General features: G+C 39.7%; 1 protein-coding gene across 1 annotated transcript in view; it reads left to right on the top strand.

Annotated features, from left to right (window-relative positions):
- Positions 1 to 16,350, top strand: part of ITPR2 (inositol 1,4,5-trisphosphate receptor type 2) — a 469,109-nt gene that overhangs the window by 411,661 nt on the left and 41,098 nt on the right. The window contains exon 55 of the mRNA XM_055318489.1: positions 8,272 to 8,432. Within this exon, the coding sequence (XP_055174464.1) occupies positions 8,272 to 8,432 (161 nt within the window). The remainder of the gene's footprint in view (positions 1 to 8,271; positions 8,433 to 16,350) is intronic.

The raw sequence follows: 16,350 nt of genomic DNA, 5'->3' as shown, positions 1-16,350 counted from the left end.
ACTTACCGGAAGGAAATGAGGCAGAAAGAAAAGTCTTTTTTTATATGTCTAGATTGCATGGAGGGAAGTGACATTGGGATGTAGCCAAGGAAGATATCATACAATAATTTGGTGATTTGGGGAAGAGAAGCATTGTATGAAAGAGTGAGTTCCATGGAGGAAAAGAGATGCTACCCTTGAAAATCTTTCTGTGTGTCTCATGGTCTTGCTTTTACAGTGCTTCCTCTAAGTCCTGTCCTTCACAATCATAATAACTATTATGTCAGCGCACAACCTCAGGAAAAATGGTTCTTTGGAAGAATGTATCAGTTAGATGTGCGCCTCATTTGAGGCCATGATCCTGGGTTTCATATTCTAACAAGAAAGATGAACAGCAAAGCAAGCCCATCACTTAAGTAGCATTCCTGCTCCTCTAGGTTTTCACTTTGCTGTCAAAATTCTCTTTGGTTACAGTTGTGAAGAAAACCTATAACCTATAAATTCCTTAGAACATCACAATAACCCTCATCATCAAATTGAATGCTTTTCTCAACTCTCTCTGTTGGTTTCCTGCTAACCTTTTCTTCTGCATTGGATTGCTCATTCTCTAGTTCTATCACAAGGCTTCTCCCCACCACTGGATTAACGGTTCAGATTTTATCATCATCTTGTCTCTTCTCTCTGCCCTCTTCTTTAATACCACCTTTATGCAGATTATTGCCAAATGTGCAACCATAGCTCCAACCTTTCTCCAGGCTTTTGTCCTGTGTTTTTGATTGTTGACTGACACCTATACAGGTGTGACTTCTGGCAGCCAAGTCTACCATGTCTAAAACCCAGTGCATCTTGACTTTCCATCTTCTTCCTCTGACCGAGCAATTTATCCTGACCTCAATATTGCCATCGATCTTATCCCTCTATGCCTTTAGTTTTCTGGCCTGGAAGCTTCTCCATCATTTTTAGCACCTCCTTTTTCCTGTTCCAGGTGCACTAGTTACTGTGCTAACGAATCTGCATCCCCATTCTCACTCACTTCCTTCCACACAGCCATACCTTGGTCCTTCAGGCTCACTGTGGCTTATACCCCAAAAAGTTCTGCTTACTTCAGCCAAATTTTTCCAGTTTAAATCCATCAGTTCCTCTCTCAAAAGGCTATCTAGAGCACTGCACAGTCTGTAACTCTAAAATTCCAAATTTCCTGGTTTGTAAGGCACTCCATAATCAAGCTCCCTTTTTTGCTCACCTTTTCACCCAATGTTCCCCTGTGTATAGACCAACTTCCAGCCCAACTGCATTACTCATCTTCAACTTAGTAAGTCTTCACATGTTCTCAGTTATGGTGTTTCCATTTGGAATGCCCAGACTCCAAAGCTATTGAGCTGCAACTTTCTCTCCCTAAGGCCAGCTCCAGTGCCACTATTCAATGAAGCCTTCTCAGATTTCACTAACCAGCAGCAAACGTATCCGCTTCTGAATTGCTCACATCACACTTAGCAGCATGGTACCATACATATTTGTTGTCTTATCTCTGTTGGATGCTGTACACTGTCACATCGTAGAAAGGGCATGGACTTTATGGTTAAGTAAACACACTGGTTCCATATCCTGGACATGTGATCTTGGCCAAGTTTCCTTCTGACCTTGAACTATTAATCTCCCATCTGTAAAATGGGGAATATAATGCCATCTTTTGGGATTTGAGTGAGTATAATGGAGATCATGTGTATCAAAATGCCTAACTCAACGCTTAGCTGAGTGTGCCCTCAGTGCACATTAATTTCCTTTCTTTAAGAGAGTCATGTCTTATTTATTTTGATGCTGCCATAGTATGTGTTGAGGACCATTCATAAATATTTGCTTAATGAATGACCATTCAATAAATCAGCCTAAATTCACATTGTTTCTATGTTTATGTGGCTTATAACCCACAAAAGGAAGATAAAGTAGTTAAGTACTAGATTGATATATACTGCAGACAAAAAACCTGGGTGCACCTATTCCAAGTTATTTTAAATTTTGTCACATTCAGAGTATTGTTTCTGTAGCATACACATTAATTACCACAGAGATATAGGGTGATATATCAGGAGCCATATAGAGAGCCATATTAGATTGACATGGTCTATTTTCCAGAAGCTTCACATTTATTCAAAAATTGAGAGACCATTTAGGCAATTTGACCTAAGAATAAATTTTAATAGTATTTTTTACATTAGAACAAATAGTATGCTATAAAGTAAAATAAATTTTTTAAAGTAAAACAAATTTAATGTGAATTATAAAATAAAACAGATTTTTTTAAAAATTGAAAAGTAATCCCAGGCACTTATAGCTGCCAACCCCTGTGACCCCAGCAGAATAAAGTTTCTCTACTCTCTGCCCTCAAATGACCTTTAGCAGAAAACTGTGAGAAGCATTATCATAATGTATATCTAGATATGCATTCATTCCTGGAATTACTTATCACATATAAGACCTAATACATACCATATACATTGTAAGAACTTAATTACAGGAATGATTTAGACAGTTGGGATATTGGGGGTTGTACTAGCAGGCAATAAAACAGTTGTGATTAATATGTGATAAATGGTTCTTGTAAGAGTTGGGTGTTAAGTTGTGATCCAGAGAGGGATATCTCATCAAACAACAGAGGAGAGAATCTCCACAGTAGGAGAGAGGGCTCCAGCAGCACACGTACCAAGTGACACCCATAGTGGACACACATAGTAGCAACAGACGTGGAAATAGATTCTGCTACAGGCAACGAGAGCAGATGGGATGTTCTTAGCCTTGAAGGCAATGACCAGATGTTTGAGAGTTATGACTCAGAAAACAATTGCTAGTGATCCAGAAGGTGGTCATGATAGGCTGATGATTAGGAGATGACAGAGCTGAAGCAGTAAGCACAGGAACAAATTGGCACTGGTATCCATATTAATTATTAATTTTGAATTACTAGAGGCTGAAAATCCAGTAAGAAGGGATGTTGACAGACCAGTGTGACAAAATAACAAAATGGAGAAAGGATTGAGGTGGTAAGGTGCCTAGAATTAAAGATCTTTCTTAGTGATTTAATAGAAATAAAGGCTGTATTATCAGAGAGGAGAAGTGTGTTCTTCTCTCTTAGTATGTTATTCTTTATCTGTACTTGAGGATTAGGGTCATTATACATCTACTTGTTCAACAGTTACTTATTGAGTATCTACTATGTGCCAGGGTACTGCAGTGAACAAAAATAGAAAAAATTTACTGCCATCATGGAGCTTATTTTCCAACATACATAGGATGTATGATGCTAAGGGCTGTGTGGAAAAATAGAGCAAAGAAGAGGTATGGGGATGCCTGGGTGATGGGTGGGTGTGTGCCCTCACTGTAGTCCTACTATGTGGGAAACATGTCATACGTACTGTCTTGTTTTTTCTGAAACCTTTGTGTTGAGCATACAAAGTTCCTCTTATCCTTCTTTTCTTACTGCTTTGGTTCTCTCCTCCAGTATGCCGATTTTCATTGTTTATTTTGTCATTTATCCTTGAATTAGTATACTTACACCTTGATGTCTCTGTTTAAAATTTCTAGCTTCTGGGGATCCCTGGGTGGCTCAGCAGTTTGGCACCTGCCTTCAGCCCAGGGCATGATCTTGGAGTCCTGGGATCGAGTCCCACATCAGGCTTCCTGCATGGAGCCTGCTTCTCCTCTGTCTGGGTCTCTGCCTCTCTCTCTCTCTCTCTCTCTCTCTCTCTCTCTCTCTCTCAAATAAATAAATAAATAAATAAATAAATAAATAAATAAATAAAATCTTAAAAAAGTAAAATAAAATTTCCAGCTTCTGATCTAACAGCCCAACACTGGTTGTTTTATAGGCTTTGTAAATTCAACACATCCCAAATCAAATGCATCTTCACTCTGAAGTCTCTTCCTTCTTGTTTTTTTTTTTCCCTTACTATACTGATATTACCAAAAGTTCAGTCGTTCAGGTCAAGAGTTTTAGGGCCATTCTTGATTCCTCCTGAATCTGTACCTCTAATTGGACATCAAGCCTTCTTAAATAGTCACCCTAAGACTTTTCTTCAATCTCTCCCTCTGATTCATTTTTTTCAATTATTCTTTCAATGTTAGTTGAATGGCTCCTGTTTTCCAGATACTATGCCAGATGCCAATAATACAAAAATAAATCAGACAGTAAAGTAGTAGAGGCTAAGTTAGAAACGAAAAGATTTTCATAGCAAAGTGTTATGGGCACAGGGAGGATTTACTAACTGTGTATCTGCAAGTCAGTGATAGTTGAGCTGATTCTTGAAGAAAGAATACCTGTAATGCACGAAAGAGAGGAGGTGGAAGCATAGAATTTTCCAAAAACTTGGTTTGTTTGGAGAATGGTGAGAAAGTCAGAGTCACTGTAAGAAATGTGCACAGAGTATATTGTCAGAGTGTGAGTCCAAGGATGTGTTCACATTCCCTGATTGACAAGGACTTCATTAACAAAGGTGAAGAAGAGCTAAAGAAACACATTTTTGATGAGTTGAGTTTGACATGCCAATAAGCAATGCAGGGGGATTCACCTAGTAGACAGCTGGAAATAGAAACTGAAGTTGAGAAGAAAGGTCGGTGCTGGGGATACATCGCCAGCACGATAATGGTTGAAATCATGGGAATGGCCAATAAAGCTTAGAGAACAAGAACCAACAAAGATGAAAGACAACCAGTTCCCAACTTTTCCACCCCCCACTGCCTTTAACAGTTTGTGCCAAATGTACTATTTCATCTACATTTCCAAATGTTCCCTTCAGAGGAATTGATGCTCCCCCAAACAGGTAATCCACTTTCATCTCTAACTTTGCCTGGCCCTTTCCTTTGCCCAGAAGACCAAAGAACATGGCTTTAGAGCTAGACACTTTTTTATTTAAATATCTATTGACTTCTCCACTAACAAGAGATGTTAACCTGAGCAATTTATTGAATTCCTCTGAATCTCTTTACTCGCATGCTAAAAGTCAGATTGGGTTACTGTAATTAGAAGAGCATATTTAAACATCTTTATGTTGTTGTCAACACTAATAGGTGCTCAATAAAAGTTAGGTAGTTCTTATTACCATTTTAAGCCTTTTAAAATGCACCTTGTCACAATTCATTTTGTCCTCCCTCGTGCTTCCTTGTCAGCTTATACCACTTCAGGATATAATGCAAGCTGTCTATTTCCTCTACCATATTACAGATTAATTAATAGTAGACACATTATTTTTATAGCCTTATATACCTTGCAACAGGAAGTAATTGTTTGAACTGAATTCTGGGAAAATCTACTTTAATATTTTCTTTCTCTCTCTCTTTCTAAGTACCTCTATTAAGATATAATTTAAATACCTTACTCCTCACCCATATTCTCAGTATATTCAGAGTTGGGCATCCATCATCACAATTTTAGAACATTTTCATTGCCCTCAAAAAAAGCCTCATACTGTTTAGCCATCACCACCAACTTTCCCACCCCCAGCCTTTCCTCCTCCTCAGCCCTAGGCAACCGTTGATCTACTTTCTGTCTTTACAGATTTGCCTATCCTGGACATTTCACATAAATGGGATCATATAATATGTGGCCTTCTGTGACCTGCTTCTTTTACTTAGTATGAGGTTTTCAAGATTCATGTTGTAGGCACACATCAAGGCCTCCTCCTTTTAGTGGCTCAAAATTCCATTGTATGATACGCCATATTTTGTTTACATTTTCATTAGTTGATGAATATTTGGATTATTTCTACTTCTTGACTATTATGAATAATGCTGCCATGAACATCCATGCCCTACCTTTTGTGTGGGCATATGTTTTCAGTTCTTCTGGCTAGGTACCTACAGTGGAACTGCTAGGTCATATGAGAGAACTCTATGTTTAACCTCTGAGGAGCTGCCAAACTATTTTCTAAAGTAGCTGCACTATTTTACGTTCCCACATTGGGGTATAAGGGCTCCAGTTCATCCACATCATCACCAAGATTTGTTATTAATCTGTTTTTGATTATAGTCACCCAAGTGGAATAATATTTTATTGGTAAAATATTCTTAATTCACTCAATAAATGCTGTATTCAGTGCTGACTATAAACCAGACACCAGTGTTAGCTATTATGACCCTCGGTGAAGAGACAAATACATCTGCTCATGGACACACAATAAATAACAAATATAATAAGTTCTTATCTAAGTGCCTGGATAAAATGGCATTCCTTTCTTCTGTACTGATTAGCAGGCAGGCTTTTTCTCACACCATCATTTTTTCCTCTTTATCTTAGACTTGTGGTCCAGCTTAATTTAACAACTGTGGTATGGCTATGTTCATTCTGTTAGGAGGTGATAAGCACCGTAGGAAAGAGAGGATAAAAGAGAAAGAGTGATTGAGGCTGTTGGCAAAAGGGAAGGGACAGGTCATAGGATTAAATATCAGCAAGTTAAGCCAGATGGGGAAGGTGAGATTTGAGCAAAAGCTTGAAGGTGAGGAAGTTAGTCAAAGAGACACCAGAGAGAAGACGACTGTGGGCAGAAGAAGCAACTAGTCCAAAAGCCATTAAGCAGGAGTCTACATGCAAGGAACAAGGAGGCCAGTAGGGCTGAAGGAGAGTTAGCAAGGGGGAAGAGAGTATGGGACAAGGTTAGAGAGGCTATAGGGCCACATCACTTACAGCTTAACTAATAGTTATTACATGGGACCTACTTCTACTCAACAATTGTTCATTATTTATCTGAAATTCAGACTTAACTTGGCATCACCTGAGCATCTTGTATTTTACCTGGCAACCCTACTCATAGGCCATGCCTTTCACCTGTACTCTGAGTTGGTAGAGAATCACTACAGGGTTTGGAACAGAGAAGCACCATCCTACTTAGGGTTTTGAAGTATCTCAGTGGCTGCTATGTTGAGTATAGGACACAGAGAGTTAAAGTGGAAACAGGGAGGCCTGGGAGGCAATTGCAGTAGTCCAGATGAGAGAGATGAAGGCTCAGATGAGCATAGCGACTGTGGAGGTGATGGGAAGTGACCAGATTCCACATATATGCTGAAGGTAGAGCCAAAAGAATTTCAACATGAATTGGATATGGGTGAGAGAAAGAGAGGATTCAAGGATGACTCCTTAGTTTTTGGCTTGAACAACTAGAAGACTAGAGTTGCCATGGAATGAAGAGGGGAACTGTGGGTGGAGCAGTTTTAGGGGAAGATCATGGATTTCATTTGGGCCATGCTGAGCTGATGATGGGTCAAATAAGACGAGGCGTCACCATCAGCCAGCTAATTTTATGGTATTTTCCATTAATATATCCAATAATATAATTTAAGAGGCCACCCTTTCACCAGGGACAGATTTTTTTTCTTACTTATTGTACTTTATATCTTATTATTTAAAAAGAGTCTTCATGCTTGAATGGTTTTTTTTTTAATATGCTTAGTAAAGAATGGCTAGGATTGGAATTCAATTTCCTAGTTTCTTCTCCAGTATCTGAACTGCAAAACCAGACTGAATCCCAACATCCCATTTTACTTGGCAATCAAACTAATTTTTCCATAGATGTTTTTCTTCATTTCCATTCATTTTCTTTCATCCACTCTTCAACCCTTGAGAGAAAGGAATCTTACTATGCAGAACCTCTCCTCAGTGTCCTTCCAGCAGCTGAAAATCTGCCCTGGATATTGAACAGACCATCCTTTCCTTAAAATGCCAGAAACACAGTAGTCTAAAGGGCTGGATAAGTTGAAGCCCTTTCTGCACTCAGAGCAAAGATCACTGTGGACGCTGGCTTGCCCGTCACTGATTACAAGTGGTTTTCAAGATGACTCTCTCAGCTGCCTCTCCTCTTTTTACTCAGGTTCCTGGATAAAATAACTTTTTTTCTGTCCTGATTAGCAAGCATGCCTTTTATTGCACAGTCATTTTTACTTCCTTTTCTTGGACTTGTGGTCCAGTTTAATTGCACAGTTTTGACATGGCTGTATTTAAAATTATCTGCAAAAAAAATTAAATAAATAAAAAACTAAATAAATAATAAAATTATCTGCAAATTTTACAACTATAACAGGACCACACATCTCCAAAGATCCATTGGGTGAGGTGTGGTGGGGGGAAAAAGTTGGGAAGAAATCTACAAACTATGGCCTTTTATCTGGAGGCCTTGTGTACTGTGTAGCTTTTAATCATAACTTGTGGAAAGCCTTTATTCACATAATTATGATGTTTTGTTCTTATGCTAAGAAGTAAGTGCTGATTAAATGACAAATTACATACATTGTGTATTCTGTGTTTTGCAGGACTTGAGAGGGACAAGTTTGATAATAAAACAGTTTCATTTGAGGAGCACATCAAGTCAGAACACAATATGTGGCATTATTTGTACTTCCTAGTCCTGGTGAAGGTTAAAGACCCAACTGAATACACTGGACCTGAAAGTTATGTGGCTCAAATGATTGTGGTGAGTGGTGAGAGAGTTTTAACCTGACTAGGTTGCATTTGTATGCTTTCCCCTTCTCTACCCTACCCTTCTCCCCAGAGAAGTTCTGCTAATCATTTGGTTAACTTCTAAATAGAACTGTCAATCACTGAAGAATCCTCATGCTGGCTACATCATTGGACTTCTCGGTTATAGAAACCAAATCTAAGTCTTAAGTGCACAGATGATATTTACTGAAGAATTCTCTGTGCAGCGAATAGTACCATCTCAGTCACGTGTGCCATCTTCTGACCTTGTGTCACTGCTGATGTCTCAGGTCCCCAAATCTGGAACTTTCCCATTGGCAAATATGAATGGAAGAGTCAGACTTTAAGAAATTCCTTGGATTTCAGAAACCAAGAGTTTAAGAAATTTAACGATGTTTAGGAAGGATATAATGTTTGATCTCAATGGGAGAACACTGGCTTCTTGTCTACATACAGTTTGGATTGTTGGTAACAATTGGTACTGATTCGGCTATATCTAGTTGCTTATATAACTCCTCATGAAGATCAGTAGCAGAGGCTGTGGTTGTCCATGATTTGGACTTTCTTCTGTTTTACAGAAGACTGAAACTAAGTGGCTTAAAGAGAAGTCAGAGTTACAACTTTAGTGTATCATGCTATACATTTAGTGAGTATTACTGCATCCAATATAGATTCTTATATTCTTCTAATAAACATAGCTATGTGTTGGAATTTTTTTCCTCAAAAATCCTCTTACAAAACTGTGTTCACTATGTGAGAATGAGGCTTTAGAAGAATCATGATCCTCCTTGCTTCCTGGTCTGAGAGGATACCATTTAGTAAGAGCACCAATGCCAAAGCTCCAGGAGAGTCAGGTGACAGTGGCTGTGTGTCCTTCCTTCTGGAAGCTGGTCATGCACATAGGAAGGCATAAACTATAGTCGATGGAGCAACCAAAGAACATATTTTGCAGGTAACATATTAATAAGTACAAGTTAACATTGCAGTAATTTATCTTCCCTCACAATATTTATGTGTCACAGGAGAGCTACATGTACCTTGAATGTTTATTGCTGAGCATTTTTCATGTTTTTTTTTCTTTTTGATTTGTATCCCACTATAAGTGGTTCTATATGCTAGTAGTTTGCATCTTACTATGAAGTTGTCATTCTTTATGTGACAGTGGCAGAACTTAATATTCTTTCTTTTTCTCCATGTTTCCTTTTCCCCCACTCTCCCTTCTACATTAGGAAAAAAAAAAGGTAATTGGCTTGAAGATAGGAATCCAGTCATTACGTATACATTCTTGATCTTAAGATGCTCAAGGACCATCGATGTGAAATATTTTGCATCTGCTTACTGGGGATAAAAACATGTAGAGCATTACGCTTAAAATGCAACTTCACATTACTGTATACTGTCATCCATTGTGTCCCTTGGACTAAAAGATTCGGGGGAACACACTGAAGAGTCTGACACATGCCTTCTCTGCCAAGGAATTTAAAGCTTAATAAAAGGGAGAGGAAAATAACAAACCAAAAGTAGAATAGGCTAAGTTCCCCAAGAGTGGAACAAATGAAAAATCTGTGAAGGCTTAAAGATGTTGAGTGACATCCAACTGAGACGTGGTGGAAGGGAATTGTTGTGTGTGCATGTGTGTGTTGGGGGACAGTGTATCACAGGGTAGGATTTGTAGAGATTTGGGGGTATCTGTTGGATTAAAAGTGAGTTCCTATAAGAGGGAGAAGCCTGAACAAAGGCATAGAGATGGAGTACTCAGACAGTTGGAGGACATTGGCCCAGTTTCACTTGTAAAGGAGCTCTGAGAGATATGATAGAGAAAGTAGATTGGACTTTTGAGCAGTAAGTGTCAGTTTTGACTATCATTTCATCAGGAATGGGAAGTCACTGAAGGATTTCACTACAGGAATGATGTGGCCTAGGACAGTAGTCAGGCTGTGGTGTGTAGGCTGGTTGGGAGAAGGGAAAGATGAAGTCACAGGTGGTATTTGGCAGTTGATGAGATTAGGGGTGAGGAGAATCAGGAGAGGCAGGTGACTGCAACATGAATCGAAGATGCCTGAGGTTGTGATCCTGATCATTGGGAGAAAGGTGGTGTATGAGTTTCAGAAGGTCTTCTGCAAGAGGAGAGGCTGGCCAGAGAAGAACACTTGTTGATTTTGAAATAAGACTGGAAGCTGAGTCATAAATTAGGAGGGACCAGGGTAGTGACAATAGCGTGAGCCTTAGAGCCAGAAAGAACTGGGCTCAATCCTTAGCTCTGTCACTTACTTGCTGTACGGTCTGGGATATCTTGAGTAAATCTTTGAACCTATCAAGGCCTCTGCCTCCTCATGCAAAAGGAAGAAAATTGGTGATCAGTGAGATGATATGTTAAACGTGGCTAGCACAGTGGAGGTACTCGGCAACTGACAGTTTTCACTGTGACTGTCCACCTGAAGTTGAAGCCATAGGATTAGGGAGAGATGCAAGAAGGGAGATTGTGTAATGAGAGGAAGGTAGAGAAAGCCTGAGATAGAACCTGGGGAATCCCCCACTCAGGAAAAAGAAGAAAGACAACTAAAATAAGTAGAAAGGAAGACAATAAAAAGGGACAAAAGGAAAACCAGGATGTGGAGTGTGTCAAAAGAGATGAGCTTTGCAGTGTCAGAGTTTCAACAGCATTAGTTGCTGCAGAGAGGTCATAAAGAGGAGACTGGTCAAACAGAGCCTTTGGGTTTTGTAGTAAGGAAATCACCAGGTGGCTTTTATCATAAGACCTATCTTTCGCCTTAACATGAAAACCGGCATTTGGCCAAACACTTGTACTTGAATTTTTTTTTTTAAGTACCCACATACTTATCCATGTTTCTGCCCAACCTATTCCATCAGCTCTCTCTAGAACCGTGACGGGAGGGAGGAGGGCTCACCAGCTTATTCCAATATGAACTGTCTCATTCTCATCCAAGCAGAGAATGGCCAAGACAACAGGTACTGTTTCTGAATTTCAATAGCCAGGAGAAGGAAGGGTGAAATTATTAAGCTCAGGACTGATGGAAACAAAAAGTCATTTACACAGAAGAGTGCTCATTTACTGGAATAGCCTTTTTGGAAAATTTCAAAAAAATCTGTAGCTAATGAACCCAATTTAGAAAATCTGTTATTCCAAGCTCTGTGTAGATTATGGCCTTGTAAACCTGATTGCAAGAAAGAGACAGAGAGATTGAGATTTTAGAGCACACAGCAAGTTGAAGCAAGTCTACAACTTAATTCAAAGGCTAGATATTTTCTCTCTCTGACCCAGAGGTAACTCCTCTTAACAGTTTGGAAGGAAATCTGACAGACATTTTCCTACCACTTTTATTTTTGTTCCTTAAAAATAGCTTCATTTACCAAGTTGATGTAAGTGCTTATTTATCAGTAGAGCTTTGAAAGAAGCTTTAAATTCTTCATAATTGATGTACCTTTTACCCTCAAGGATTTATGCAAAAGAAAATGAGGAAGTTCCTCATATTCATAAAGCAACTCATCTGAATTATACTACACTGTTTAAATATATCTGATTTGTACTTTGAGACCTTTAGGAAGTGCCTCCTTCCTTATGGTGACGTGAAGAAAAGAATATAACAAGTTTGGAGGATATTTTCTCCTCTGCCTATTTTTCACTTCCAGTGCTTCAAATGTATTACTATATCAATATGCATTAAAACATGCATTGTAGGGATGGGTGGCTCAGTGGTTGAGCATCTGCCTTTGGCTCAGGTTGTGATCCCTGGGTTCTGAGATCAAGTCCCGCGTCAGGCCCCGCACGGGGAGCTTGCTTCTCCCTCTGCCTATGTCTCTGCCTCCCTCTCTGTGTGTCTCATGAATAAATAAATAAAATCTTTTTAAAAAATATATTGTAAATAAATTTATTTCTAGAGGTTAGAATCTAAAGAAAAATACTTTTGCCTCTACATCCATCCAGTAATAGGATCAAGGCTCTGAAATATGAAGAGAAACTTAAAACTTCCTTCCCTGGCCTTCAGAGGCTAAACTAAGCTATTTGAGTATCAGCCACTGTCTGAGTATCTGAACGAACACAAAGTTTCTTCTAGGATATTGTTAGGGGAGATGTGAGTTGATCAAGGTATTTGGGGAATATATTTTCTCTTGATAAGCAGACCCTCATTTTTGATAAGAGAATTGATATTTTGAGCTAGTATTTATTGGGAACAGAAAATGAGAAGGGAAAAGGAAAGCTTGCAGGAAAGTAAAAATAATGAAAGGGAATCCAATAAACCGAAGAAAAGGGTATAAAGGGATAAATCCTCCAGCCTGTACTAGTAATGGCCTTTGAACATCACTAAGCCCTTTTGTTTCTCCCATTACCCAAAGGATGATGACTGGGGAGGAACAAACAAAATTGAGATCATTAGAAAAAATGCCCAAGGCTTTTAGATGTTTCTCTAACATTTTGAGGACATTTTCAGATTTTCAGTGTTCATTTGCTGAGATATGGTTGGGGCTTTTGGGGGATATTTATTACTTAATTTGGCAAGCAGAGGGATCAAAACCAGAGGTGCCTGTAAAAGAGGTATTGTGCATGTTCAGAGAATTGCTGCCTTCCTGGTGTGCTACAGATGGACTGGGCTGCCACTGAGACCCTGGCTGGCCACCCCAGGTAGGTTTTTGAGGATCACTTCCTTATTTTAGTACACGGTGTTCTTAAGCTCTTCTTCTTACGTGACTCTTGACCAAAAACCGTGTCCTACTATCATGATAATGTCAGCTAGGACAATTTAACTCACACTTTGGTTAATATTATAATTGTCTTGACACGAAAAATAGTTGTGAGTTTCCTGAAGGCCCCAACCAGGAAGAGAGTAGCCCTTTGTTCTTTGTAATAGCAGGGCAGGGTGATATCTATAATATGCCTTAAAAGTGATTTGATAAACAGTGAGTGCTTCCTGTCTCCTAGCAGTTGTGTTATGGGTTTGATATATAAGGATAAGTAAGAAATAGTCTCTTTCCCCCAGGAAGCCCAAAACATTTATTGAATGAATAATAAAATAATGCGTAAATTAACAAATGAATGGTTTCTTCTTAGCCCTCTGGTAGTTGGACATAATTTACAGAAAGAGGCAGCAAAATAGCTGCAGGAGTTTGGAACATGAATTTCTCATTAGTCAAATGTCATCTTTCCCCTCTTTTAAAATTGGAAGATAAAGATGCAGCAGAAAGGGTTAGGCCACCTGAACCAAGTATAATGAATGCAATATTAGAAATCGTGTGGCCGATTTGAGAGACAAGGCAATTTAATCCCCTCTCCCAGTGTTTCTCAAACCTAGTCCCTCCCATACGTGCCCACATCTTCAGGAGTGTGCCTGAGGCTGCTGTCCTGGCAGAGGGGCACGCATGTGCAGTGGAGGGTTTTACAGCATAACCCACCCTTAAGAATAAATTCTTCCTTGCAATAATCTATTGAGACTTCAGAAAGAGAGGGATGGTCCTTTCGATGAACTGGAAAAGAAACCTAGTCACCCATTACTTTAGCTCCATCAGGAAGGAAAAGAACTACAATTTCCTAGATGTTTTTTCTGTGTCTAGAACTCAGAATTAATCTTGTTTATAGTTAAACCATGTTTTGAGTAGTAACTGTTGGAGGGGGAAACATTTGGACTCATGAAAGACATCAAGCTTTCTAGGGTTTGCATGCACCCCTCCTGCGTTAGCACCATTTGCCAACTTAATTTCTGCGTTATTGTTATGTGTCATAACTATGAAATTACATGTTCTGATTCTATTGTTTCTAATTTATGCTAATTGTGTAAGTGGATCTAATTAAGCCAATTATGTAACTGCTCAATCTTTAAAACCTATTTGAAAGACTTTAGAACTTCATAAGACACTGTTAAAAATGTTTACATTTCAAGGCAAACCAAGGGGTCTTCACAGCTCAAAATGCACAATTAAGAAGTAAATGTATATGTTGAAGGAAACACCACCTTAGCTTTCCATATTTTAAGTCCAGACATGTGTCTTCAATTTAAGAGGGATCCTTTTCAATTCCTGACGCTGGATTTCATTGTCATTGTGGGATCTATCCTCTACATTATTCTAATTTCTTATTTAGTATTCATATGTAATATCCACGAGTTACCACATTTAACATCTTTCTAATCTTCTTCATCTCAAACACTCCATCCTTAGTGCTGGAAGTAAGGGTAAAGGATTTGGGCCAAATCCTATTTAAATGAGACTCATGGAGGGGAGTGGGATAGGAAATAAAGACAAGAGCAGGCAGGTGAGGCACTGCCTCTGCCTATCATTGACTACTTCCTGAATTTTTTTTATCTTAAAGATTTTATTTATGTATTCATGAGAGACTCAGAGAGAGAGAGAGAGAGAGGAAGAGACACAGGCAGAGGAAGAAGCAGGCTCCCTGCGGGGAGCCCAACACGGGACTCGATCCCAGGACCCCAGGATCACAACCTGAGCCAAAGGCAGATACTCAACCACTGAGCCACCCAGGCATCCTGACTACTTCCTGAATTGATCAGAAACTGAATCTGTTGATGTCTGTGGGATAGTTCCCCACGTTCAAAATAAAAAAAGGCTTTTGTTAGTTTTTCTAGTCAGTGTTGATGAGAAGCTCGTGGTAAAGGAGTAAGCTTTAGGTAATAGATTTTGAAATTGGACTTCTTAGGATTTCCATTTACTAGATTGGTGACCTGACTTTTCCCCTTCGCACTTCACCTGACCCATCGATGAAGCAAGGACAGGCAACCAGTCAGCACTCAGAATAGAACTGGCTGAATGTGGCTTCACCCGGGAGACCTCCTGCTGTGCAGGGCCCTAAACCTGTCCCTGTGATTGCTGGATGGCGGTAAGGAGGGCTCCAGGGTCCCAGGGAAAGCACCTGGACAGAGAAAGCTATAGGGTCATCAAGGGAGAGGAGTATTTAAAGGGCTGGGACAGTGGCTAATTTGGCAACTAAGAAATATTGCAATAGTCTTAGCAACTACGACAGCCATATCAATGTGTCCCAGTTAAATGTTGGCCCGGATATAATAAGACTTTCCTTGCAGAGTTGCTATGAGGACTAAATAAAATCATGTACACTCACACTACTACTACTAATATAACTGACATTTGATGAGTGCTGACTGTGTGCCAGGTGCTGTGCTAAGTGTTTGGCATGTGTGATCTCTTTTATGGCCTCGTAACAACCCTAGGAGGCACTCCGCTAGTACTGTCCCCATTCTGCACATGAGGAAGCAGGCTTGTAAAGGACTGATGACTTTCCCAAAGTTGCACAGCTAATGGAAAGGCTCACTGTGTCTGTAATGTGCCCGGCACATGAGAGTAGTCAATAAATGCTTTGTTATTATCTGATGCTATGTGGCTTTGAGAGCAGGCCAGGCTGACTGCACCCAGCACCCCCAGCAGTGGGCCTCATGCTCTGCAGAGGGGGGACTGTAAACATTCAGTCCAGGGCAGGGAGTAGACCTGGCCGGGAGACAGGAAGTCAGCTGACAGCCCTACAATTGCAGGAAGGCCTGAGCGGAATTCAAATAGGAAAAATGTACTTGTTTAGAGCTGGTTGGCAACTGCAAGCTTCCTACAGTGATTAGAAGTATTGCAATTACAATTATTACAATTGCAGGCGAGGAAGACAGGCTGCAGGATATTTCAATTTAATTTGGGAAGAATTTGCCAGGGAGCACCATGCACAAGGCACTGATCAAAACAAGTATAAAACATTGTCACTGGCCTCACAGAACCACAATTTGATAGAAAAGACAGCTTCGGTCACTGGAAACTATAGCACAGATCAGAACTCTGGTGAGAGGTAAAATAGACATACCAACACATGGCATCTGGAGAAATCTCAGATTACACTGTTATGCCGCTGTCTAAAACCCTTCAGTAGTACTTGGAATAAGATCCAA

This window comes from Nyctereutes procyonoides, unplaced genomic scaffold, assembly GCF_905146905.1.
Source record: "Nyctereutes procyonoides isolate TBG_1078 unplaced genomic scaffold, NYPRO_anot_genome, whole genome shotgun sequence".
Classification (NCBI taxonomy): Eukaryota; Metazoa; Chordata; class Mammalia; order Carnivora; family Canidae; genus Nyctereutes; species Nyctereutes procyonoides.
The sequence above is the reverse complement of the archived record's forward strand: the minus strand, read 5'-3'. Positions and strand labels throughout refer to the sequence as shown.